General features: G+C 60.0%; 4 protein-coding genes across 7 annotated transcripts; 1 reads left to right on the forward strand and 3 right to left on the reverse strand.

Annotated features, from left to right (window-relative positions):
* Positions 1 to 2352: 2352 nt before the first annotated feature.
* CRABP2 (cellular retinoic acid binding protein 2) lies at positions 2353 to 6579 on the reverse strand. The gene is made up of 4 exons (XM_042438841.1): positions 6303 to 6579; positions 3883 to 4061; positions 3423 to 3539; positions 2353 to 3243 (listed from the first exon to the last, which is right to left on the reverse strand). Exons 1-4 carry the CDS (start codon positions 6373 to 6375, stop codon positions 3193 to 3195), a joined length of 420 nt encoding a protein of 139 aa, XP_042294775.1. The 5' UTR covers positions 6376 to 6579; the 3' UTR covers positions 2353 to 3192.
* Positions 6580 to 14251: 7672 nt separating this feature from the next.
* Positions 14252 to 18641, reverse strand: ISG20L2 (interferon stimulated exonuclease gene 20 like 2). Its single transcript, XM_042439960.1, has 3 exons — positions 17883 to 18641; positions 17201 to 17401; positions 14252 to 16588 (listed from the first exon to the last, which is right to left on the reverse strand). The coding sequence occupies exons 1-3, from the start codon at positions 18483 to 18485 to the stop codon at positions 16475 to 16477; spliced, it is 918 nt and encodes a 305-aa protein (XP_042295894.1). The 5' UTR covers positions 18486 to 18641; the 3' UTR covers positions 14252 to 16474.
* Positions 18642 to 18756: 115 nt separating this feature from the next.
* On the forward strand, positions 18757 to 23925 carry METTL25B (methyltransferase like 25B). 4 transcript variants are annotated; one of them, XM_042439959.1, is made up of 10 exons: positions 18763 to 18917; positions 19372 to 19490; positions 19592 to 19713; positions 20030 to 20243; positions 20415 to 20477; positions 20692 to 20835; positions 21120 to 21321; positions 21577 to 21778; positions 22237 to 22424; positions 22889 to 23925. In XM_042439959.1, exons 2-10 carry the CDS (start codon positions 19392 to 19394, stop codon positions 23005 to 23007), a joined length of 1353 nt encoding a protein of 450 aa, XP_042295893.1. In that variant the 5' UTR covers positions 18763 to 18917; positions 19372 to 19391; the 3' UTR covers positions 23008 to 23925. The 4 variants fall into 4 exon arrangements, with proteins under 4 accessions (XP_042295892.1, XP_042295890.1, XP_042295893.1 ...); XM_042439958.1 differs by having other exon boundaries at positions 18757 to 18917; positions 20036 to 20243; positions 21120 to 21778; XM_042439956.1 differs by having other exon boundaries at positions 18762 to 18917; positions 21120 to 21778.
* MRPL24 (mitochondrial ribosomal protein L24) lies at positions 23257 to 24792 on the reverse strand. Its single transcript, XM_042439961.1, has 5 exons — positions 24536 to 24792; positions 24355 to 24450; positions 24173 to 24276; positions 23622 to 23752; positions 23257 to 23469 (listed from the first exon to the last, which is right to left on the reverse strand). Exons 1-5 carry the CDS (start codon positions 24719 to 24721, stop codon positions 23333 to 23335), a joined length of 654 nt encoding a protein of 217 aa, XP_042295895.1. The 5' UTR covers positions 24722 to 24792; the 3' UTR covers positions 23257 to 23332.
* Between the last annotated feature and the right edge of the window lie 46 nt (positions 24793 to 24838).

Below are 24838 nucleotides of genomic sequence, written 5' to 3' on the forward strand. Positions count from 1 at the left end.
AGCGCCCTGCAGTGCCAGCTGGAGCCTCCGGGGGGCAGTGTTGGCGCAGCAGAAGCTCTGCTTGGAGGCAGGAGGGAGGGAGGGGGCCTGTCCTCATTTGAGCCAAAGCCCACCATTCCTCCAGAAAAGAGGAAGGGCCTTTGGGGTGGCCCATCATCTATGGCCAGGAAGCCTATGAAGGGGGCAGAGGGGGCCCTTTCCCAGCGGTGAACCCCCAAATCCCACAGGAGGGCCCCCACCCCCCTTAGCACCATGGATGGGGGGGGGACTCAGCCTGGCAACCCAGGAGGCCAAGGGGGTCAGGGGTTGGGAAAGCGCTCAGTCCTGGCAGGCCATCCATCATCAGTCCTCAGAAAGGAGGGGAAGGGGGTGGTAGGGGGGGTGCATGGCTGCCCTGGGAGTGAGGGGCCCCTGAGGGCTTAGCAACCATTGACCAAGGGGTCAGAGGGGAGCCCCACTCCCTCAGGAGGCCCCTGACCTAAAGGGGGGGGGGAAGGAAAGAGAAAGAGAAGGCAGCCAGGGTCTTTGTCTCCTTTCAGGGCAAAGGGGCTCCCCTTTCTCCCTGGGCCTCCTCTTTGGGGTCAGCAGTGGCCATGGGGGGGGACTGGGCTCTAGAGAAAGCCAAAGGCTGAGGGAGAGGATGGGGAAGAGAGAGAGAGAGGCCTAGCAATGGCCCCCTGGATGAGGCAAAAGCAAACCCCTCTGGACAAATCTTGCCACACAGGAGTCTTCTGTTGGGGTAATAGCCAACTTTGGAAAGGTGGGTGAAGCAATCCATGAAAATGAATAGATGAAGGATACCTCTTTGCAAAGACCAAAAGTCCTGAGATTGAAGACACAAGTGCTGAGTGCAAGAGGGCCCAGGGCTTGGGAGCAAGAGGACATCTGTGCCAAGCCAGCTGGGCAGCACCGGTGCCACAGGAGCCTAGAAGGAAGGGGCTGCTACTTAGGGGGGGCTACAGAGGGTGCAGAGAACCTCCACCCCGCCTTGGTTTCGGCATCCTTAACACAACAGCCAGGCCAGGCAGAGGGGGAGGCAGGCACCCCTTGTTCTTGGCCATCAGGTGGAAAGGTCCAGCCCAAGCCGGCCTTGCCCCCCACTTCCCTCCCTACAGCCTTGTCCTTTGCTCTTCTGCCCTGAGCCAGTTGCCTGGGAGTTGGGGCCACCTGGGTTGACAGAAAATGGCTTGTTGCTGGCATCGTCTCCCTCCCTGCCAAGCTTTCCCACACAGAGCAAAGAGTTCAAGAGGTCTTGCTGCCAAAGAGAGAGAGGGGTCTTTTGGCCAAGAGGGCTGCTGGGGGGCAGGCGGCATGAAGAGCCCCCCTCCCCAGCTCCATCACAAAGGCCCGGGATCCTCCTTCCTGGCTTCAGCAACATACTGTACCAAGGCAGATGCCCACACTTAAGGGAAAACACACACCCCTGGGAGGCTTGCAGGAGTGGGGCTGCGGCCACCAGCAGGAGGAAGGGGGGGCAGAATCAGGTCTGCCCCCCCAATAAAACTTCCCTTCCCATTTCTAGCCTTGCAAAGCAGAGGCTGGACTCCTTTTCTCTTGGCCTGCCTCTTGGCTTTGGAGTCTGGAGCTGTGTTCCTAAACGGTCAGGTTTCAAGTTACTGCTGGCTAGAAAGCAGGAGAGAGAAAGAGAATTAGGGGGCAGGGCAGAGCTCTTAGGGGGGCAATGCCCCATTTTCTACCACCCCCCTCAGTGTGAAGGGTTGCCTTTGGTTTAGAGACAAGATTCAGGCCAGTCTGGGGGCAGAGGGGACACAGTGCCCCTCCGCAGGTGTGTGCCAGGCCCTGTGCCACCCCAGACTGCTCCTCAGCACTTCCTAGGCAGAGATGTGGACCCATGCTGCCCTCCTCCAGGAAAAGCCCCAAATAGAACAGCCCTCAGCAGGGAAGCCAAGAGCTCCAAGGAGGGGAGGGGGAGCTGCCCTTGAAGCCCCCTCCCTGGCACTTTTGGAGGGGGATGTTTGGGGGAAGATGGGGATTGGGCCCCACCAACTCTGCTCCTCCTGCCCCCCAGTTGAGCCCAAATGCCACTCTGTGGGGGGGGGGGCATCTGGAGAGACCATTAGCCCCTTATGGCTTATTTTTAGACCAGGGGGGCTGCTTGCCAAAAGCCACCAGCCAGTGCTCTTTCTCTCTCTGTCTCTAAATATCCTGGAGCCCTTTTGCCTCCAGGAGGGATCCTCTTATGGGACTGGCAGAATGCTGTGTGTTTTGGGGGGAATCTTGGAGTGACTGGGGGGCCCTGGAGCTGAGAAAGGGCAGCAGAGGCCTATGGAGTTGCAGACCAGCAAGCACCAGACACAAAAGAGCCGCTCCTTCGCCAGGAATCGATTTGGAAAGACATTTATTAGCCAAAAGGCGGCAGATGAACATGAAGGAGGCCACTAGTGGGGGGGGGGGGGGGGGGGCTTCCTTTTTTTGGTCTTTGTTACACAAGGAGCAAATAAATACTTCCAAAGCGAAGGCAGAAGCTTTAGGGAAAGTGGGGGAGACCTTTGGGGTGGGGTGCGAGTGACCCTCTCTCTGTTTTTCTTATGCTACAGGAGCAGAGGGGGGGATAAGGGGGCCCCAGGCTCCTTCTGGACGGCAAAATAACCCAGATGTGCCTCTGGCTTTGTACCCCATTTTAAAGGACCCTCAGCCAAAAAGGTCACCCAGCCCCCTCCTCCACTGAGGAGACCAGCTGCAGCCACTTTAGGAACTGGACGGACTGGAGAGGTGCCCAACACACACCTCCAGCAGAAAAGGAAGGACGCAACAATCCAGGACGGGGGTCTCCTTGGTGAGCCCCCCACATCTGAGCCCATATTCCCCCAAAGAAGGATGCTCGGCACATCTGTGTCTCTGTGTGAGTGTGCGAGTGGGGTGTCTTCTTTCAGAGGGCAGAGGTCAGCTGGTCAAGGACCCTGGGAGGCAGCTGGGGGTCTGGCCGGCCTGGGGGGCAGTGAGGGGAGTGCCAGGAGAGAAGGGGCTTCTTCCCCCCATCCACAATGGGATAAGGGAATGTTATGAACAGCCAGGAGACAAGCTGCTCCCTTAAGTCTTGCGGGATGCAGAGCCTCTGAGCATGGACAGAGAGATGGACAGTGGGGGAGAGCTGCTGGCCAGAGGCTCCCTCTGTGGCTGAGTTGGGGGTCTGGCTCCTGCACCCCCTCCATCTCCCCCCCCGACGGCCTCTCACTCCCGGACGTAAATCCTGGTGCAGACAACATTGTCGGCAGTCATAGTCTGCAAAGCAAGGGAGAAGAGACAGGGAGCTCAAGCCAGGCAGCAGTGGATCAGACCCCCCAGGTTCCCCTCCACCCTGTGTCCAGCCGAACCCCCCCTTCCAGGATTGGCCTCCCTCCCTTGAGGATGCCACCATCCCTCTCACCCTCTGTCCCCCACGCAGGGTCTGGCCCTCTCACCAGGATGAGCTCCCCGTCGTTGGTCATCTCTCGGGTCCAGCCGGTCTTGGGCCCCTCGCCCTTCAGCAGCCGCTGCTCACACACAATCTTGTTGTCGCTCTCCCACCGGGCCAGGCTCTGCGGAGGGGGGGGGAATAGCACCATGGAGCCCCATTCTCCTCCATCATCCTTCCAGGGGAGATGGGGAAGAGGCCCCGATGACCAAGGGGTTGTCCCTGGCAGGCAGCTCCCATCCTGACAGGACTCTTGGGGACACCAAGTGGCCCTTCATGCCATCTGCTGGCCATGCTGTGAGGCACAAAGTGGCAATGCAGCCCCTGGCCCAGGAGCTAGAGCAGCAGGGAAGGAGAGAAGGAGGGGGCCAAGGGGTCAGAAGAGACCCCTCCCTGCCAGATGGACATTTCTCTCCAAGAGACAAAGGGGGCCGCAGGCCACAGGGAGCCCCACTTGCACCCCTCACCTTGCAGGGCCTGCCGTCCACCGTCTGCTCCTCAAACTCCTCCCCAATCTTGAAGTGGATCTCGGTGGTGCGGACAGTGGTGGAGGTCTTGATGTAGAAGGCCTCCCCCTCCTGCTTGATCTCCACGGCGGGCTTGGAGGCAGCGGCCACCGCGATCTTCCGGAGCATCACATTGACCCCTGGAGGGAGATGGAGGCAGGCCCTCAGCACCCACCGGGAGGGGGGAGAGAAGCCCCCCAGAGGGCCCAGCCTGGTCCTTTTAGAAGGGAGAGCTCAGGGCAAGGGGGCCGCGGTCAAGACAGATTGGCCTTGGATCCTTTTTAGGACTTTAAAGGTCTTCCTAGCTTTTCAAACGGAGCCTGAGAACATGGTGGCAGCCAAGATAAACCTCTAGATCTTCTCCAAGGAAAGTCTTCAGCAGGAAACTGTACTGCATTTTAAACTGTTTCCAGTTAAAGCTTATCATGAAAGTGTAATTAGCGATCAATAATGTAAACAGCAATTTCAAATTAAATTACAAGTATTCAACAGTTGCCAGTGTTACTGAGACCTTAATTGCACTTCCACAATAACCTTCTGTCTGGTTTTATCTGTCTGCTTGATCTGTCTGTCTTTTTGTGTCTGGTTTTACCTGTAAGCCACCTCTATTCCTGATTTGGGGGATAAGGTGGCGTATAAGTAAAGTGTGCCAACAACAACAACAACAACAACAACAACAATGCAGGTTCACTCGCTGTGCCCTCTCTGTGTGCCAAAGAGGAAGCAGGCCCTGGCCAGGAGCCAACCCTGCCGGAACCGTAGGGACCTTTTGTGTGGAGGCTCCGGCCAAGGCTCCCCCGCGATCAATGCCACCTTCTCTGCCAGGATCCGGGCGTTCCTGCAGGGCACCCCGAGGCTCCCACCTTGTTTCTGGCTGCTTCTGCTTTGACACAACTGGGACAGGAGCAGCTCATCACCGGCTGCGCCACAAAATTGTCCCAGGGCAAGCCAGACAAGGGCATCACTCATCTGCTTTCCCAACCCAGTGCCGTCTGGGAGGCTCCCTTCACGCCCTCCGATGGGATCCGTCCTGAATGGGTCCCTTTCAGTCCCGGGCGCTGCCTTGGCTGCAGGTGCCAGGGGTTGGCTCCTGTGGCGAAATGGGTGCCTTGCCACCTCCGCCTGCAAGGCTTCCAGGTGCCTGGGGCGCCTTGGTTTGCAACACATCTCCTCCTGAGCATTGTCGAAACACCAACAATAGGAAAGGAGCATTGTCTGCCTGGAGAGGGAAGGACCGAGCACATCGGGCATCCTCTGCCAAGGGCAGCTGGGCTCTTGCAAGGCTAGCTGAGGCAAGGGGAAGCCCACTGTGCCCCATGGCGGCCCTGCCCTCTCCTCCCCAAGGGCCCTGGGGCAGAGGGACCAAAGGGGGTCTCTGTGGGGCCCAAGGCAGGAGAGAGAGGGGGGCAGGCAAAGTCCTCCCTCCTCCCTTGGCCCATAGTGATGGGCAGCAGACCCCCTAAGCTGACCCCCCCCCACATACACAGAGGGCCCTGTGTGGGGAAATGGGTTGCTCTTGCCCCCCAGATTTGGGGCCCAGCGGTGGTCCTGGTTTGTGGCTCCTCTCCTGGTGTCTGCCAGGCAGCCATGCCCCTGGAGCTGCCCCTGGCAGATGGAGAAGAAGAAGAAGAAGGGAGAAAAGGGGCCACAGGAGGGAGGGAGCAGTCCCCACAAGGCCCTATATGGGGCTCCTCTCCTTCGTGGGGCCGAGGCTGAGAAGAGCATCCTCTGGGCCAGAAAGGGCGCCCTCTTTCCCTGCTTCTGCCCCTTGGCAATGCCCTTGCCCCCCCTTTTCCAAAGAGAGAGTTTTCTGTGGGGGGGGGGGGGGGGGGCGGGGCCCGGGGAAGGGGAGGGGGGGGGCGGGGGCGTGTCTGTCCGGCCTCGGGGGGGGGGCCAGGGGGGGGGGGGGGGCTGGCCAAGGGACCCCCACAACCCCTCCCTCTCCTCTGCCCCAAGAGCCCCGAAATGGGGCGGAGGGGCAAAAAGGGACCGGCGAGACGGTCCCCTCCCCACTCGCAAAGCCATTGCTGCTGCCGGAGCCCCTCGGGCTTTTTGGGGGGGGCAGGCATGGGGGGGGGGGGGCCTTTCCCCCCGCCCCCCCCAGGCTCTCCTTCCCCCCTTCCCTGCCAAGGCCCTAGATGCTCAGAAGAGGGGTTGGCCTCCTGGCCTTGGGGGATGCCCCCGCCCCGTCACCCCCATCTGCCCCCCATCTGCCAGCCGTGAGCGAGGGCCCTCGGGCGGAGGGAGGGAGGGCGGCTTCCTTGGCCCTGGGGCAGGTGGAGGGCGCCTCGGAGCCTCTCCCTCCCCGGCTGCCCTGCTCCCCCTCCCTCCGGGGGGGCCCTCTCTCCCTCTCCCTCTCCCTCTCCCTCTCTCTCTGTTACCCAGCGCCTTCAGCAGCTCCTCGAAGTTCTCGGAGCTCTTCATCTTCCAGCTGCCGGAGAAGTTGGGCGGCATGGCGGCGGGAAGGAGGCAGGCAGGGCAGGGGCTCGGCCGGGAGGGACCCCCGAAAGGAAGGCAGGAGGGAAGGCGGCCGGGAAAGAAGGCAGGCGGAGGGACGGAGGAGAGCTCCCTCTGCCTCTGTGGGTCTCTGGAGCCGGGAGAAGACGAGGCTCCTTCCCTCCTGGTGGCTCCCCTTTTGCCCCGCCTGGCCCCTCCCTCCCTCCCCCGAGGAAGGAAGGAGGGAGGGCCGGGCGCCGCCCCTCCCCCCCCCCCCCCCCCCCCCGGCGGGGGGCCCCGGGCCCCCCCCCCCCCCCCCCCCCCCGAAGGGAGACCCCGGGACCCCCTCCCTCCCTCCCCCCTGGACCAGGGAGCCCCGGCCGCCTGGGGTTCAGGCCCTTGGCCTTCCTCCGAGGGAAAGTGAGGCAGGGAGGGGGCCTGCAAGGGGGCCATGTGCAAGTGGTTAGAGGCACGCCATCGGACTCCAAATGGATTCCAGCCGGGAGGAAGCCCAGGGGAGGCCCCAGGGCCCAGGGCAGGAGGAGGGAGACAGGCCCAGGGAAGGAGGCCCAAGGCCTGGCAAGAGACCCTCCGCTGCCCCCTCGGCCGGGCTGGCATGGCTGGCTGGCACTGGCGGGGGCCTGCCCTGGAAGATAAGGGCGGGAGAGGGGAAGGTGGGCATCCAGCGCCTCCCGGAGTCAGGGGCCTGGAAGGGGCCCGAGAGAGGCTGGCAGGCCCTGCCCAGGCTCTCCTTCCAGGAGGGCTCCCTCTCTCTCCCCCAGGCTCTCTTTCGCACTCAAGCCTGGCCTCAGGAGAAGAGCTTTGGGCAGGAGAGGCTGCGGAAGAGCCTTGCCCTGTCCCTGGTTCTGCAAGCCAGCCGGACCTGGAGCCTCCTGGGGGCTGCTCTGGGCCCCCTCTGGCTCCCGGGGAGGCCTCCTTGGAGGGTCACCCCACTCCAAAGCCTCCTCCTCCTCCGGGGCCTTGGAGGCCCAGCAGCTCCTCTGGCCCACAGACTCTTCCAATTAGAGCAGCCGCTTTCCAGAAAAGAAGCCAAGGAGGAGTGAGGAGGGGGCTTCCTTGCCCCAGAGCCAAAAGGGCTACATCCACTCCTCCTCCTCCCACTGAGGGCAGTTGCCTCTTTGGGCAAGGAGGGCAGGAGGGGCTCTGGCAGAGTGGTTCCAACGCTGGAACCACTCTGCCAGGCAGCTCTTGACCCCTTCCGGCTGCTGCCTCCTCCTCCTCTTCCTCGGCCCCTCTGGCAGAGTGGTTCCAGCGCTGGACTATGGCCTGGGTTCAAATCCCCACTCAGCCATGCAAACCCACCAGGTGACCGTGGCCGAGTCACACTTCCTCAGCCAAAGTGGCAAACCCCCCCCTGAGCAAACCATGCCAAGAAAACCTGTGATTCCCCTTTGAGTCACCATAAGCCAGACACGACTTGGAGGTACCCAACAACAGCAGCAGCAGCAGCTCCTGAGGGCCCAGGGCCTTTGTGGCTCAGGAAAGGGGTGCCCTCCTCCTACAGTAGCCCTGCACCTGCCCCAGGGCAGGAAGGGCTGCCTGGCTCTTCTGCCTGCATCTGTCTGGGGTCAGGAGTGCGAGCCAAGGCAGGCAGGGAGGGAGCCACAGTCATGTTTTCCTGGACGGCCTTCAAGCAGCTCTTTGCTCCAGGAGGGGAAGCGGAGCCCGGCTGGATGGGCTCAGCCCCAGCACCGCTGGCCTCTGTTTCTCTTCATGGCAGCAAAATGGAGGGAGGGAAGGGGAGACTGACACCCTACGGCCCCCTCCTTCCTAGTTGGGCCCAGTCCCTCTTAGGAAAGCCAGGGCTGTGCTCCAGGGCCCACCCAGGCTTCCCCAGCCCCAAGGGACTGGCAAGGGTGGTCCCCCCTTCTTCCCTCCCAAATCCATTTGGTTCCCATGGTTCTCATGAGTCTGGGCCGGGCAGGAAGGAAGGAAAGCAGCATCCCTCCTTCCCCGCTGCCCTCCATGATTTCATCCGCCCCTCTTGCCTCATTCCTGGCTTGCTTCTTCCTCCAAAACCACACTGTCTTCCCAGGCTTTGCAGCTGTGTCCCCTCCACCTTGCTTTCAATGTCCAGCATCCCTTCGGAGGTGGGAGACCAGCCCTGCAGAGAGGCTGCTGACGGAGTGTGGGGGAAGATGGAGGGGCCTGAGGCATGGCCCCCTTTCTTTCACCGTTTCAGTAGAGTGGAGCATCTTTGAGACTCACTGAAAGACAGAAATTGGTAGCATGAGCTTTTGCAGACATGTGCCTCCTTCCTCAGATGCATTTGGTGGCTTGATGGTTGTGAGTGGCTAACAGCTGGCACCACGGGGGCACTGGAGCCCTTCCACCCCAATGGGGTCTCCCTGCCTCCGGTGGTAAAGCTGAAGGAAGAATGGGCAAGGAGGGCTGGGCACTGCCACCCTGCCAGGAGGGATGGAAGCCCACAAGTCGGCCTTGGCTGGAGGGCTTTGGCCCTCCTGGACTGAGGAGGTGCTTGGCTGGACCTGCCTTGCCAGCCAACCTGGTCCAACATGGAGCAGTAAAGCGCCAGCTTCTAGCCCAAGAGAGGGTCTCCCACGGATCTCTCGGCAGGTGGAAGGTCAGCAAGGCCTTGGGGAAGCGGCTCTGGAGAACTCAGTTACCACATTTTGGGAGATGCCACCATAACCTCCCCAAGTGCTACCCCCCCCCACAGCCTTTGCTCCTTTTAACTCCATCCCAGGCTGTAGAGCAAAGACATTTGGGATGCAGGGGTTTCTTGGCCTCCTTAGAAAGCGGGCGAGGGGAGGGCTTGGTCTTCATTCTTGTGGTCCCACCATTTGCCTCTGAGATGGGGCCTGGCTGAGCCTGCTTCCAATTTCCAGAGACGTAAAAAGTTTTAACGGTTGGCCATTTATATAACCTGGATTGTAAACGTTCAGGTTTAATTGCCTCCAAATCGAGGCCAGACACAAAGGCTCAAGGGACCCCATCCTCCCCACTCCTTGGTCCCCCTCAGCCTTAATGGCTTCCTACCCTCTTGCCCTCCAGCCCCACAACTCTTGGGAAAGTGGTCCCTCCACCGCCTGGTCCTTGTTTGAGAGGCATTCCTCCTTTGTAGTTTAATGAAGGTCTCGCAAGGGTAACACAACAGGAGGAGGTTTCATGTTACACAAAGGACCCTCTGCCTTCTCCCCCAACCCCTTTGCTCCTGCTTCTCTTCTAGATTAAGCAGTGTTTCCAGTAACACTCAGCCTTCCTCCCCCCATCCATCCATCCATCCATCCATCCATCCTCTCCACTCGTCTGCACCTTCTGAGGGTTTTTAAAGAGGAACCCAACCATGCTTGAAGGAAATTTGGGGAGGGGGGAGTTGCCATAATAGAGGGAAGCTGAACTCCTGGCAAAGCACCAGGGCTGCTCTGCTGTCTGACTGCAGGGGGGCATTATGCTCAAGGAAGGCAGAGGGGGTCTGCTTCTGCCCCCAGTGCTTGCCCATGGCAACCCAGTGCCAACTCTGGGCACATACCTCCCTTGTTGTCCCAGATGGCAGACCAGCCAAGACCCATCCTGGAGAGGCCACAGGCCCCATGGAGACCTTTGTCCCTCTGCCAGGACAGAGCAGGGAAGGCACACAGGCTGGGGTGGCTTTGGAGGCCCCTCTTCTCCAGCAGAGCATCAAGAGAGCCCTGAGCATACCAACAGTGCTATAAGACCTCTCCACGTACTGGCTCTACAGGCTAACATGGCTGTATCTTTGAATTCTACCAGAAGGGCAATATTTTGATGCTCCTCCCTGTTGTGCTTGGCTTTGTGTCCACCATCTTGGCCTCTGAATGCAGCCAGAAGGTGGGGCTCAAAAGGAACCCCCCCCCCCCATGTGCTCTCCGCTTTGTCTGGAAAAAGTCCCTGTTGCAGGAGATCTCCAGCTGGCATTAATTCCTACCGTCCCGGCTGCTCGCCACTTATCTCCATCAACCTGGGAGCTCCCCCACCCCACCCCACCCCACCATGATGCAGTCTGGTCAGGGGAGCCAAGGCGCCCGCCAGCGCCTGTGTGGTCCTCTCCCTTCCCGGATCGAGGGCAGGTTCCCACAGGCAGCCAGGCCAGCCCTGAGCCCCTTCCTCCCCCTCCCTCCATTCAGGGCTGTGCTGAGCTGAAGGAGGGGCACAGAGGGACAGCCATGGGGTGGAGGGCCTAGAGAGCTTGGGGGTCACCCACAGGCCATGCTTGCACTTTGCCCTCCAGCCAAGGGAAGGGCAAAGAGGGCATCTCCCTGGGCCTCTGCTCCAGACACAGGGCTTTGGAGGCTTTGGCACTGCCAGTGTTCAGGGAGGTGGCAGAGACGGGAAGACAAGGAAGGAAGGCGGGCAGGCTCTCAGGCGGGCAGGTCTGGGCAGCTGCCTTCCTTCTTTCCTTCCTTTCCCAGCTGGATGAGCAGCTAAAGGAGAGGGAGGCAAGGAAGGGGGGCAGGGGTGCCTTTGGTTCTGGCTTGCCAGGCAGCAAGGCCTGCAACACCTGCAGGTGAGCTGGAATTGCCCAGCCTCCCCCATGGCAGCCAGGGAGACCAGGAGCCAAAGGCAAGGTGAGAAGCGGAGGAGGAATGGCTGAGGTTTGCCTCCTGACAGAAACTAAGAGAGATTAATTGCCGGGGCTGGAGCTCCCAGAATCCCCCAGTGTCCTCCACCTGCCAGGCCTTCTTTGGAGCCATGAAGCCCCGAGGACCAGTTCTCCAAGGGAGAAACACCTCTGGGATCAACAGGGTGACAGTCAAGCCACTCACTGTCTGTGCCCTTTGCAGGGCTAAGCCTACAGATGCCACCCCAAAAGACCCCTACCCCAGATAGCCCCCCCTGCCCTGCATGGCTGGCAAGGACACCCCCCACCACCACCTCTGACCTGTGTTTGGCCTGGTCCTGGAAGGACTGAGCCCATAAAGGCCACCCCACACCCCCCTCTGCTCCTGTCTGGCTGGGCTCTCAGTGTGCCTTGGGGACAATTCCCGGGGAAATGGGAGGGTGCAACAGGATGGCAAAGAGCCAGGGCCAACTTCTCTGTGCCAGCCAACGAAAGGGCAGGCATCACAGGCTCCAGGGGTACAAAAGACCAGCGGGGGGGGGGGGGGGGGCTATTAAAGAAAGCCGCCAGCTTAGGAAGCAGCCTACCGGATGCTGGCGGGGAAAGAAAGGCAGAGGGCTGAGCCTGTTGCTGTGGAGCAGGTGAGGAAGGGGCTGCCAGGACACACTGCTCCAGGCCAGTTTTGAGCCAGCAAACCCTCCCCAGAGATATGATGGCAGAGCAGCAGGGTGGCAGCTTCCTGGCCAAAAGGGAGAGAGGGGATTGATACCGAGGAGCCCTTTGGGAAGAAGGGTCAGGCCCTTCTGCCCCCCACTCTCCATTGGTCCCCCCATGAATGCCCAACAACCCCCCCCCAGAAGTGTGGAGGGAGTCAGGGGCCCAGCTTGGTGCCCCCTCGGTCTTCAGCCCCCTCCATCCCTGCGCAAGGGACTGAGATTGTCCCACGGGGCCAGATGGGGGGGGGCGGCAGCAGCAGCAGCAAGCTCTCCTACCAGGCAATGGCCGGGCTCTTTGCTATTTCTATGGCTTCCTGCTACAGCCACAAGGAAGGAAGTTGTTCTCCTCATTCACATCTCCCACCTGCTGCTCCCGTCTCCAGAAGGCAAAGGGCTTGGGCTGTGAGAAGACCTTCATGGCCAGGGCAGGATTTGGGCAGCGGAGGAACCACGACCTCCTCACCTGCTGCTTTCCAAGTGGTATGACTACAAGTCCCACCATCCTCACAGTGATGGTCCGGCTAGTGCCAGGTCAGGGGAGGCCGGGTACATAGGAGGCTGTGGGGCTACTATCAGCAGCTCCCTCTACTCAGGCCCCACATGGGCAGCCAAGAAAAGAGGGAATAGGCTCCACACGGCACTCTGGTTTAGCATACCGTTGTCATTGTGTGACTCCAAGTCATATCTGACTTATGGTGCCCCTAAGGCAAACCTATCATATGGCTTTCTTGGCAAATTTCTTTGGGGGGAGATTGCTGTTACTTCCCTCTGAGGCTGAGAGAGTGTGACCTGGCCAAGGGCACCCAATGGGCTTGTATGGCTGATCCAGGCTTCAAACAGCGCAGGCTCTGCTCCAGCACTTAAAGCCAGCCCCTTTTCCTTCTTGCTGACGTTGGCGTTTTCAAGCCATAATGAGCCTGGCTCCGAGTCCCTGCTGCGTTTTGTGTTTGTAACTTGTTGCCACACTTCCCAACTTTCTGTTCCTATTTTATTATTGTGAGACGCAAAGCAGAAATGTAATGAGTAATAAGAATAATATTGTGTGTTTTTGCTATCTAAGGTCAAGGCCCTCCCTCCTGAGAAACCTACAGAGAAGCTCAGGCGCAAAAAAGGTGACGGGATGGCAGTGCTGGAGATGCACACGTGCACATGTGTGTGCATGAGTGTTTTCCCATGCCTTCCTGGGGTTTGGCTGCAGGCAGGGAGGCAGGCCTGGCCTGGGATGGGACCCGGTGGGATATCCGCCCCTCGGCCCTATGGTTTTCTGACTGCATGAGGCATATTGCAGCATGAGCAAAAAGGGAAGGGCCCATGCCCCGACAAGACTACCAGCTACGCACCCACCACCACCTCTGCTCAGATCCAGCTCTCAGGGTTCAACCTAATTCCTATGGGGAGCCAGAGGTCTTTCTGGGCTCTCCTTGAAGGAGCTACTGCTCCCCAGAAAATGTAGTGCAGGAGCTTTGAGAGATGAAGAAGGGGCAAAGATTTTGGCTGAAGTCCCGCTCCCCCTCCCTTGGCCATGGGTCAAAGTGGGGGGGGGGGAGGCACCAAGGCCTTTCCTCTGGCTCCTTCTCCCCCCTCCCTTACTCTGGGACTGAGGTGGCGCTGAGGAGAAGCCGGGCCAGAGAGGCACCTCATGGGTGTTATATCCATGGGTAGCCAAGCTGGCCATATAGCAAAGAACAGCCAAAACCCACAGATACTGGCATAGGTATCCCTCCACAGAACAACACAGCAACAACACCTTGAGAAAATGCAGGCCTGTGGCTAACATCGTCATTTAATAAGGTTTGGCTTTAACATACCAGCTTTGCCTGATGAAGACGTCGGGGGAGCTTTGAAAGCTTGCATGGTGCATTTTGCTTGGCCAATTGAAGGCATCGTTGTTTTGAGGATTTTGGATGTTATTGTACCTAATGGGTGTGCGGGAAGATTGGGGTGGAAGAGGAAATGTTTGGAATGGGGAAAGGGGCACATAATAGTAATTTGTTTTATTTATATACCGCTATTCCAAGGATCATAGCAGTGAACAGCAAGTAAGCTAATTAGCAAGTACGCTAATTTGCCCCCAACAGTCTAGGTACTCATTTTAGCGACCTCAGAAGGATGCAAGCCTGAGTCGAGCTTGGACCCTTTTGCTGGTCTTGAACTCGCAACCTTGTGGTTTTGAGTGAATGGCTGCAGTACAGGCATTTAACCATTCCACCAAGAACCCCATGTGGCCTCTGCCCCCAAGAACATCCCCATCTCCCTCCTGCCTACAGCCATTGGAGGGGGGGGACTCCAGGCCCAGTGGCTTCTCTGGCTCTGGGGACCCCATTGATCAAGAGCCGGATGGCTGGCTCCAGGCTGAGAGCAGGGTGGTGGTGGAAGAGACCTGAGACAAAGGCCATATTTCACTTTTAAGAGCTTTTGTCTGGCACATGCCCCTCAATGGGGAGGGGGCACAAAGGGGGGATGCAGAAAGAGCTGGGGGACAGGGAGGCAGTGGACCCTCCAGTCAGCCCCCAACTCAGGGGCAGGGCGACCCCTGGCGGCAGACAAGCAGGGCAGGGCCCCTCGTCCCCCCCTCCGCTGGCAACCTGGGCACTGCTCACCAACCACAGAGAGAGGCAGCCAAAAGGTAAAATTTATTTTCCCCCCAAAAGAAAAGGCAAACAGTCTTTGTCTGAGATGGACAACAACCCCACTAGGAACCACCAGAGCGCTTTTGGTTGGAGAACAGGACACTGGATGGCAGCTGGGGCAGAGAGGCCGCCAGGGGGTGGGATGATGGATGCATTGCTTCCCAAGCAAGCCTCTGCTCCCTCCCATGGAATTTACCTTCAGTCCCCAAATCCCTGGCCACAACTTGAAACCTCAGTGGTACATCCAGGAAGGCAGTTGAAGCCTGCAAAGAGAAAAGGGCTGGCAGAGCTTCTATGCCAAGGGAAGGCACACTCAGCTCCTGTGGGAACCAGGCCCAAAATGGCACCCTCTGCTCTCCTGGAAACTTAGGGGGGCTGCTGAATTCTTAAGTGGGAGCAATTCCCTTTTGCCCCAACCTGGTCATATATCCGTCATCAGGGGAAACTTTCTCATTAGCAAAAGAAACCCTCCATCTTATCGGCCAAAAGCAGCCCCCAACTCTGAGGCTTCAGAGAAAGATGGGGAGGGGTCCAATCCCAAGCCACCCCTTCCGACTTACTCAGAGAGAAAGAGTACTACAGGAGAGACACCATTCGTTCATGTGTGTGTATAACACACAAAGGGAGCAACTGGGAGAAACCTCAACGCCCAACACGCTGTTTTGGTATGTTTTTTAAAAGAAATTGGACATAGATAGTTTGTGTCTCAGAAATACATTGGTGGTTTCTCTAGCACAGAATTCAAAAACATAGCTGTAATTGTCTGGAAAACCATATGCAAAGGATCTTGGAGCCACTTTCAAACTAACTGAAAGAAAGAAGCTGGTAATGTCTATGAAAGCTCAGCCCCAAGATCCCTTAGTATGATCCTGTGGGGAAAACATTTCTCTTATGAGAAAGAGAATAAGACACTGTAGATTTTTTTTGGTGGGGGGGCCACTCATTGTTCCAGAAGATTCACTTAATGTGCTCCTATCCTTTCTGCTAAGGGTCTCAGACACTTACTACTCTCTCCTGGTCCCGCAGCTGCACCATGGTTGCCCTCCGAGGAGGAGAGGAGCTGGGCAGACTGGGGTGTGTGGGGTGGGGGCTATGTACCTGCTGAGCCTCTCTTGGGACCCCTCTGTCACTGGGAACATCTTGGGTACCTTTGCTGAGGATCTGATAAGGCAATGATGATTGTGGGGTACTTACATCAGAAGGAAATTAGTCATTCAGCTGGAGGGGGTTTCATGGTGCCACCTGCCTTCTTGGCTCCCACAAGAGGAGTGCAGAATGCCCCCTGCCTATGAGGCCCCCTCCAGTTCCTGTGAACCTTGGAGCTGTCAGGATGCCTCTGGGCCATGCTCACCTCAGCCCCTGGGATAAGCCAACCAACAAACTCTCCATGCCTCTACAAATTGGCCTTCTGCGCCCAAATGTGGACCTTCCCAATACAGCAGGCCTATGCTGCCCACAACACACCTAATTGCACTCACCATTCCCTGCATTGGACTCCCACCTCCAAAGTGCTTTACCCAGTTCCCACCCAGCTTTGGTGCTCCTGGCAGGGACAGAGAAAGGAAGCTGAGGATGGAGGAAGGCTGTTTGATCCGACTGTCCTCAAGGGCCCCCGGGAGGCCAGAGCAGGGGTCCAAGCCCAGATTGGCACTGTATCAAGGCATGAGAGGGAGCTGCTCTCAGCCATGTCCCAGCACTCACCCCTCACAGTCCTGGAGCAAAAGGCAATAGGCTCCCCATCAGCCCTAGCAGCAAGACCCCCAGCTGTGCTGGATCGCATCATGGGGTGGGTGGGAAGGAACGTGGTCACCATGTGCCTCAGGAAAGTGCCATGGGTGAAGATCGGCAGGCACAGCCTGGCTTGATTTAACAGCCCACCCGACCCCATGGAACGCACTCTCTCTGAGAAAAAGGACCCAATCCCAGGCCAGGGACTGGGGAGTCAATAGCACCGTTAAGAAACTTGGGGTTTTCTTCCCCAAAGGTAAAGGAGTCTCTGTGCTCAGAGGAACAGGCTGGGCAGCACCCAGAGAACCACGCCAACACGGGCCTCAAGTGGGAACGATGTAATAGGCCCCTACTTGCCCCCCGCCCGCCACATGTCCCCTCTGGGCTGTGCCAGGCCTTCCATCTTGTTTGCAGGGGCTCTGGGGCACCCGTCCACCCTGGAGCTCCTTGGCCAAAGTCTCCCAGGGCCTTCGGAAGGGTCAGTCCTGAGGCGGGCAGCTGGCCAGGTGCCTCTCCCACTCCACTTCAATCACCTTGTACAGCTCCATGGTGGCCCGAGCGTCTTCAACAGAGGAATGGCCGTTCTGACCTACCTGGAGGGGAGAGAGAGGGAGGCTGAGGGGTGGGGGAAAGCCACCCAAACCCACCCTGCAAAACCCCCCGATTGGCCATCTGGTCAGCGGGCAAGAAAGCCACAATCCCTCTCTCTCCCCTGCTGTCGCCTGGCCCCCCACAAGAAACGAGGTCCCTACATGGTCGAAGGGCAGTGCAGCCTTATCCAGCACCTGAGGTTCACCACCCCCAGCCTGAAGAAAGGCTTGAAGTCCGACGTTACCCACATGGGAGCCTTTTGAGGTGCGCTGCCTGTGCCAAGGATACTGCCCAACAATCTCCATCCTCTCTCACTGCATTAATGCCTAGGGGTAAACCCCTTGGGACAAATCTTGCCAAGAAAACCCTATGACACCTTTGCCTTCTGGTCGCCGTAAGTCACAAATGACTGGAAGGTCCATAGCAGCAGCAGCAGCAGCAACAACAACAACAAGGCCCTACAAATGCCAGAGGCAGGCGGCACAGGGATGGCGCAGAAGCGCATGGTCTCCCTTGGGGAGTACTGGCAGCAGCAACGGACCCCTTCCCAGCCTTCCCTGGGGAGCCCTGGCTGAGAGGGAGCGCAGAGGCCCCATGAGGAGGCAGGGTTTTACCTGGATGTCTCTGTGGAGAAGCTGCTTGGTGAGGCGCTTCAAGGAGGCTGACTCGTTCTCCGGGAAGCCGGCTTTGCGGTTGAGCAGAGGGATCCTGGAGGTGTCCCTGGTGAGGGATTTGGGGTGGAAGTACTTGAGGGCCTTGAAGTCGTTGTGGATGGCGTGGCCAATGACGATCTTCCCGGACAGGAGCTTTAGGATCTGGAAGGGGAGGAGAGGAGGGTTTTGAGTCAAAGGCAGGCTGTGGGATGGCGGTGGAGCGGCGAAGATGACGTGGGGAAGGATCGCCCGCATGAAGGCGGCCACTCCTCTCGCCTCAGAAGGAATCAACATGTCTTGGGTCAGAGCCGCAAGAGAAGGAAGAGTGGGGAGCTGCCTGTGCTCAGGAGGAAAGAGCCATGCCTGCAGAAAGGCCAGGCAAAGGCTCCTTTCTGCCTGCCATCCTCACCACAAAGAAGCGCAAGGGGAAGGAAGCCTCCACCCCCAGAGAGACCACCACCGAGGCACCCTGCTGATCCCCCCAATGTGCCCCTTTGCCTTTCCATTGCAAGGCCAAGGGCAGGCCTTCTCTAGCCTCTGTGGGGGGCAACGCTGAGGCAGAGCCCAGGCCCCCAGTGCTTCCGGAGGAGCAGCAGACGGACAGAGGGAGGGAGGGCGCCAGGGTCTCCCCAGGGTCCCTCACCTCCTTCTGTGCCGCCTTGAAGGGCACGGCGTTGGCCATGTGGTGCCTGCGGATGCCGCTCCATCGCGTGCGGTAGTTGGTGATGGGGCTGAGGGGCCGGATGTACTTGTCGTAGACCACGTCCCCCTGGTAGGAGACCACGCTGCAGCGCGCCAGGTCGCTGTTGCGCCCGCCGGGCCCCGTGCCCACCATCTCGCAGTCCAGGGCCACCATCTTGCTGGGCTTGGCGGGCGCCAGGAGCAGGGCCCTCTCTTCGCAGACGCTCCGCAGCAGGGCCCTCGGGGGGCGGCCCTTGGCCTGGGCCCCGGAGGAGGAGGAAGAAGGACCCTCCCAGCCCACCGCTGCCGCCTTCCTGGCCTGCTTCCCGTCCTTCTCTGCCGCCGCCGTCCCCGTCATCCCCGGGGAGGCCTCCCTCTTGGGCCAGGAGGGGGCCAGGGGCTCCAGGGGCGGCAGCTGCTTCTGCCGCAGGAAGCCCTTCCGCTCCAGGAAGTGCCGCCGCCGGACGAAGCGCTGGTGCTTCTTGTTGCCCTCGGCGGCGGCGGCGCTCTTCCTGGCGCAGTGCGGGGGCAGCGCCGTCTCCACGTTCAGGATCAGGTCCGACATGGTCCCTGGCCGGGACTCACGAGGGCAGCTCCGCCGCGGAGGGAGCGAGGAGAGCCTTTCCGGAAGAGGCCCGCCTCCTCCTCCTCCTCCTCCTGCGCTGCTTTGTGACCGGGGCTGAGCTCAGCAAGGCCCCGCCGTCGCCATGCCGACTCCAGAGGGAGAGAGAGAGAGGCGGGAGCGGCGCCAGCGCGGAGCCGGAACCGGAACCCGGCCAACGAGGAGCGTTTCCGTTCCAGACCGGAAGTCCTTACCCTCCGGCGCCGCTCTAGGCCGCGGCTCGCTCTCCTCTGCAAGAGGCGCCGATGCTGCATTAAACCCCGGCCGGGAGGCTCCCTTAGCGGGCCCAGGCCTGGAGAGAAGAGGAAGCGCCAGTGCGCAGGCGCAGCCCTTGGGAGCGCCCCATCCAGACCGCGACGGCGGCGGCGGGGTCAAGTGAGTCCGTCCGTCCATTCCCGCCTCCAGGCGCCTTCGTCATTTGGGGGCGGGGCCTGCTCCTAGCCGCGCCAATAGTCTCTCTTTGCGCCAGGCTTGCATTTAGTGATCGAAGGGGTTTGTATTGTATCCCGCCTTTCTCCCAAAACGGGATGCGAGGCGGCTTACAACAACGACCTCAACAGGTAAAGCCAGGACGACACTGGCTGCCCTTCCTCCTCGCGGGGAGGCCCCAAAGGCCGGCCTCCAGGGACCAAGGGCAGACGCAGGCCCCTGGCCCTCCGCAGGGAGGGCGCCCCCAAAGGAGCTCCCGGGAGGCGAGGGGCAGAGGGCACCCGAGAGAGGGTCCTCGTGGCCTTTTGCCCCTCTCAGTCCCCAAACCCAGCCCGGGGCTGTCTGGGCAAGGGCTCTGGGGGGATCCATGAGGCTGGATGGGCTCCTCTCTCTCTTGCAGACCCGCCGTGGGCGCCTGGCATGGCGGCCTTCTCCTCGCTGGAGGAGCAGAGGCGCTTGGCAGCCAACATCACCCGCTTCCTCGCCCTCTACGGCCACATCGCGGACGCCTACGTCATCGTAAGAGCCAGCGTCGCCTACCTGCGCCCCCCCCCCCCGGGGGGGGGGGGGGGGCTTCCCCCCCCCCCCCCCCCCGCTCACCTCCCCCCTCCTTTCCACAGGAGTTCTTCACAGACAATCTGTGGGGCAGCCTCCCCCTTTCCTGGCAGGCAGCCCTGGCCCACCTGACCCCTCCGCAGCTGGCGGCCCTCTTGCTGGAGGACAGGCGCTCCCCGGAAGCCAGGTATGGGCAGCCCTGGGTTGCCAAAGGGCCCCTGCACTGGACAGTCTGCACAAGACACCCCCCTCTGTCTGGGAAGGAAGGAGCTTCAGCCTCCGGAAGCACATGCTCTGCACTGGGACCAGAGAAGCCAGTGCCCTGAGCAGCGCTATCAACCCAGAAAAATGCCCCACAGCCATCCCTGGGCAAAGATGGTGGGAGAGAGCTGGGATGAGCAGGAAAAAAGAGTGCCTCAGAGCCCAAGGAACCCTTCCTCCCCCCCCAGGGCCTTTCGTGACCCCCAGGTTGAGGGTTCCCTCGCTGTCCTTTTCATGCCCAGCTACAGCTCCGTCTGGCCGCTCTCGCTGCTGGCCTTCAGAGCCACCGCCCACTCCTTGGCCTTTCCCAGAAGAGCTGGGGGCCAAGGGGGCACCTCGGGGTCCGAGGGCCCAGAAGAGTTCCAGGGGAACCCCCTGCAGAGCGCCAGGCTCCATCCCCTCTTCCGGAAGCACGTCAAGCCCAAGAAGCAGCACGAAATCTGGAGGCTGGGACAGGTAGGGCTGTGGGTGGGCACAGGAAGGGGTGGGGGAGGTCCCTGGTGATGGCACCCAGGGGAGCCTGGCAAGGCGGGATGCCAGCCGTTCCTACCCAGGATCACTCGGGTGGGGCTGCCCTGTCCCCTATTCAACCGTTATGGCAGCCCCATGCCTTCCTCTTTCCCACAGGTAGTGAAGAGGCTGAGCGAACTCACTGGATGCCACCACATTGTTGATGTGGGGTCTGGACAGGTGGGTCTTCAGCACACGCACACACACGGTCACTTTGCTTGCACAGCTGGGGTGGTGGCAGCCCCTTGGCAAAGCTGAACTGCCAGCTGAACACCTCAATTGGACCACATCCCCTTAGGCTTCTGAGATGCGGAAAAGAGCTACAACAGAAGGGTTTGGATAGCTTGAGCTACCCCTACCTGTATCCCCTTCCTTCCTCTCCCCCCCCCCCCAGGGCCACCTCTCCCGCTTCCTGGCCTTTGGTCTCCATCTGCCGGTCATTGCAGTTGAGGGAGATGCCCGCCTGGTCACTCAGGCCGCCAAGTTTGACCAAGAGGTGCTCCAGGCCCTGGAGAAAGAGGAGGTCACAGGCTCTCAGGTGAGGAAAAGGGGGCCCCAAAGATGGGGGACAGAGAGGGAGGGGCTGCAGTCGAGGAAGCCAGGTATGGGAAGGCGGAGGTAAAAGGGACTTATGGAATATACGCATGTAGAAGTCCAGAAATTTTAGTCAAAAAATCTGAGTGGATGTATTCAGGGTCCAGTGTAAGTACAGCCCTTGTACTCTTATATAAGAGAAGAAACCAGCTCAGCCCAGTTGCCTCCATGCCACTGGATTCAGACCCAGCCCTTGACCCAACCTCTTCCCTTTCTCCCTCTCTGCAGGCCCCAGGCGGCCTCTCTCCTCAAGGGCCGCGGCACGTAGTGGGATGGGTTGATCCTGAGGCGCCATGGACCGAGTTTCTGCACTTGCTGCAGCCTAGGCAGGACCCGGGGGGCAGCCCTGAAGGGGCAGCCGGGATGCTTCTTGAAAAGAGAAGCTGCCCACCCATCACTGTGCCCCGTGAAGGAAGGAGAGCAGGAGCTGGTAGGGAAGATAACCCAGCTGCCCTGGAGGATGGGGGCTTGGGAGAGGGGCAGGGGGGCCCTCGCCTCCTCCTCACCGGGTTGCATGCCTGCGGTGACCTGAGTGTAGCAGTCCTGCGTCACTTTGCCCGCTGCCCACAGGTAGGGGCCATCACTTCAGTGGGCTGTTGCTACATGAAGCTGACCACTGAGGAAACAGGCCCCTGCCCCTATGAGTGGGGCTACCCTCTGAGCAGCTGGGTTGCCTCCTTGCCAGGCCACCAGCTCTCCTACAAGGCCCGCGAGGGGGCCTGCCATGCTCTTGAGGACTACATTGGCCGGCTCAGGCGGCAGAGCCCTGGCCTCCAGACCCACTGCTTCCGCGCCACCCTGGAGACGGTGATTCGGGCTGTGGACCCAGCTAAGAGGCGCTTGGGGGTCCAGACTATCAAGAAGGCCCACACCCTTTCCTTCCAAGAGTGAGTGTGTCCCATGGCCTCACTGGCCTGCTAGTATGGGGTGGGAAGATCAAGCTGCTGCAGCCCATTCACATGCGGGCCAGCCCCATCCTTGCTCATGCAGACCCACAGTGGCTGCCTTTGCAGTGGGATGTCAGTGGTCAGCCAAAGAAATTAAAGCCCCCCCCCCCCCAAAGCTGGGAAATGAGGACTGCTCTCTTCCCAAAAGCCCCCAGGATGCTGTTGGCAGAGGCAGAGAGGTAGAAACTGTTGGGGGTAGTGGGAAGAAAGGTGAGCTTCCATCCATGGCTTGGGAACGGGACCCTCAAAAGAAGGAACAGAGGGTCCCCACCTATCCCCTGAGCAGCTCTGCCCCCACAGCCATTTGGCTTAAGGCTAAAGGTTCTGGGTTCAGCCAGTGCCCAAAGGGTGAGGAAGTTTGCCTCTCCCCCTTCCCCCAACTCTTTCTCTCTTTGCAGGTATGCCCGACTGGGGCTGGAGCGCTTAGGACTGGAGGCCAGCCTGGCCCTCGTGCCACCTGAGCCCCTGGCAGCCATGTTGGCCCAGGAACAGCAGGTAGTGGTCTTCTTCTGCCTGGCCCTCCTTCTGGCCCCCGTGGTGGAGACTCTTATCCTGCTGGACCGCATGATCTACCTGCAGGAGCAAGGTTGGCCAGGGGTCTGGGGGTGAGGGAGGGCTCCACATAAGGGGTGGGATCCTGTGGGAGGGGCTAACCCCTCCTGCCAGCCAGGACCCGGAAGAAGGGGCAAGATGGCTGGGAGGAGGGTACCTTTCCAATCAGGAGTGCTGCAAGCTGGGCCTGCATTGCGCAGATGTTGGTAAGGTACCTGACCCCCCTCCCACAGACGTAATCTGTGCATGCTCAGAGGCACCCATTTCCTGCCCCAGAGCTGTGTCCCAGTAAGCTGGTGGCTCCTTGGAGCTAACTCAGACATGGACTGGATCCCGTGCCACCCTACTTTGCACCCTGGGATCCATTGGTGGAGGTGGACGTTTCAGCTGCCTCAGAGCACAGATACCCTCCCCCAAATGGCTGGAGCTCAACCCTTGCCTTTGCGGGGGCACCTGCCCCTACATCAACAAAGCTGCGTCTCTCCCTCCACCCCACAGGGTTCCAATGTGAGCTCCTCCCGCTGTTCGACCCCCACTTCTCCCCCAGGAACCTGGTGCTTCTGGCAGCAAAGACCAAGTTGGGTTCCTTCCTCAGAGGCCTCTCAGCAGAAACCTAACAAGAGAGAGTTGAGTGGGAAGTTTCCTTTCTTCTCCCAATGGAAGAGACCCAGCTGGATGTGGGGCCTCTGGGCAGCTCCTTCCCAAGCAGAGCCATGCTTGGAAACCCCAAGACACTGAGGGTTTGAAGTGCGCCACTTTGGATGCCCAGGACTTGCCCAGGACACTGGAAAAAACAGCTTGAGAGGTAATTGAAAGGATTTCCAGCAGAGGAAGGTGGGTTGGATCTTCACAGACCGCAAGAGGAGGAAAGGCTGGGAAGTCCTTTATTGAGGAGATGATTGATCCAGGCAGCCTCTGGTCCGTAATGAGAAGAGAGCAGCGTCAATACCAGTAAGACTTCCTGAAGCTCCGCGTCTCCACGATCCCCTTCAGCTCCATGATCTCCTCTTGGAACGTCTTCAAGGAGGGAATGTAGGTCTTCTCCAGGGCGTCCTCCACAGACGTGTCCTTGGGGCCATCTTGGAGGAAGGAAAGAAAGGTTTAGCATTCTTTTTCTCCCAGTCCTGTTCTCTATAAGGCTGTTCTCATGGCAATACCAGAATGATAATAACTGGGGAGGGGGTCCGGGGCAAGTGCTGCCCCTCTCTCCCCCCAGGAAGCCCCCATTCACCTGTCCATTGCTCTGGGATGATGCCATCCTCCCGCTGCTCCACCGGCTTGGGGATGATCCTGCCAGTCCTGAGGGAGACTCGCACTCGCTCCCCCTCCTCTGTGTAGCGCCATTCCACCTCCGTGGGTTGCCTGGGGGCGGGATGACAGAAAGCGGGCAAAGGGGCCGAATGACCGATCCACCGGAGTAAAGAGGCTCCCAACCCCAGCGCCAGGCAAAGCCCCAAGAGGCGCCTGGAGCGTCAGCAGTTGTGCTTAAAAGGCTCTACTGTCTTCTCCTAATAAAGGGACGCTTGGTATAAAAACTGCTACAGGCTCCATACTTCTACAAGCAACAAATGCAGAGCAAAATGAAAATATAAGGCATCTGATGGGGTTTGCTTCCCGGACCCCAAAAACTCACGGATGCCCAGCTCCCATTGAGCGCAACGGCATCCCAAAGCAAACAGCAAAAGATGTGTTTTCGGAAGGCTGTTGGGAGACTCCTTCCTGGGCTGGCAGTGCCCTCCCTCCCTCCCTGGGCAGAGAAGGGCAAGGGTTGCTGCCATCTACCTGTCTGTGGGGTCGACGAGGGCCACTTGCCGGAGGAGGAGGGGGGCCTCGCTGGCCACGTAGGTCCCTGGCTGGGCGCCGGTCTTCCCCAGGAAGCGGTAGTGCTGCGGAGGCAGAGAGAGAGATAGTGAGAGGGAGAAGGGGTCCTTGGCAGGGTCTCCGGGGAGGAAGGGGCCACTTACCACGTTGAGGCCCTTGAGGACCACCCAGTTGCGCTCCTTGACGAGGCCCACCACCAGCCCTTGCTTCCCGCGGTCCTTGCCCTCCAGCACCTGCACCTGGAGGAGGAGGAAGAGGAAGAGAGAGTCAGTCTGCCGGGGAAGGAGCCTCCCCTCCAGGACCCCTGCCTCGCTGCCTGCCCACCGTGTCCCCCTGGAAGACGGTGCGGTCCTCCTCCCGCAGCGGCTCCACGAAGACCCTCCTCCGCCGGAGCCAGGGGGGGTGCCTGATCCGGTCGGCGAAGGACCCCGGGCGGGTCATCCCGAAGCGGTAGCCGGGCCACGGTTGGAACTTCTCGCCCAGCGACAGCAGCGCCAAGGCCAGGCGCATGGCGGCGGCAGGAGAGAGAGAGGGAAGGAAGGCGGACTGACTGGCTCCGATGGCCCTGCAGTACTAGGCGCTTCCGCCGGAAGTAGAGGGGCGGGGGTGAGCGGTGCACTCTGGGAG

This window comes from Sceloporus undulatus, chromosome 9 (assembly GCF_019175285.1).
Source record: "Sceloporus undulatus isolate JIND9_A2432 ecotype Alabama chromosome 9, SceUnd_v1.1, whole genome shotgun sequence".
Taxonomy (NCBI): Eukaryota; Metazoa; Chordata; class Lepidosauria; order Squamata; family Phrynosomatidae; genus Sceloporus; species Sceloporus undulatus.

Bases quoted from the DNA above. Each gene is read 5' to 3' on its own strand.
- CRABP2 (XM_042438841.1), bottom strand. From the start codon at position 6,375: ATGCCGCCCAACTTCTCCGGCAGCTGGAAGATGAAGAGCTCCGAGAAC. The intron at 4,062-6,302 runs GTAACAGAGAGA...ATCTCCCTCCAG, and splicing joins GGAGCTGCTGAAGGCGCTGG to GGGTCAATGTGATGCTCCGG. The intron at 3,244-3,422 runs GTGAGAGGGCCA...CTTGCTTTGCAG, and splicing joins ACGACGGGGAGCTCATCCTG to ACTATGACTGCCGACAATGT.
- ISG20L2 (XM_042439960.1), bottom strand. From the start codon at position 18,485: ATGTCGGACCTGATCCTGAACGTGGAGACGGCGCTGCCCCCGCACTGC. The intron at 17,402-17,882 runs GTGAGGGACCCT...CTCCCCTTCCAG, and splicing joins TCAAGGCGGCACAGAAGGAG to ATCCTAAAGCTCCTGTCCGG. The intron at 16,589-17,200 runs GTAAAACCCTGC...TCTCCCCTCCAG, and splicing joins TTCTCCACAGAGACATCCAG to GTAGGTCAGAACGGCCATTC.
- METTL25B (XM_042439956.1), top strand. From the start codon at position 19,392: ATGGCGGCCTTCTCCTCGCTGGAGGAGCAGAGGCGCTTGGCAGCCAAC. The intron at 20,836-21,119 runs GTGAGGAAAAGG...CCCTCTCTGCAG, and splicing joins AGGAGGTCACAGGCTCTCAG to GCCCCAGGCGGCCTCTCTCC. The intron at 22,425-22,888 runs GTTGGCCAGGGG...TCCACCCCACAG, and splicing joins GATCTACCTGCAGGAGCAAG to GGTTCCAATGTGAGCTCCTC.
- MRPL24 (XM_042439961.1), bottom strand. From the start codon at position 24,721: ATGCGCCTGGCCTTGGCGCTGCTGTCGCTGGGCGAGAAGTTCCAACCG. The intron at 24,451-24,535 runs GTGGGCAGGCAG...CTCCTCCTCCAG, and splicing joins CCGTCTTCCAGGGGGACACG to GTGCAGGTGCTGGAGGGCAA. The intron at 23,753-24,172 runs GTAGATGGCAGC...TCCCGCCCCCAG, and splicing joins CTCGTCGACCCCACAGACAG to GCAACCCACGGAGGTGGAAT.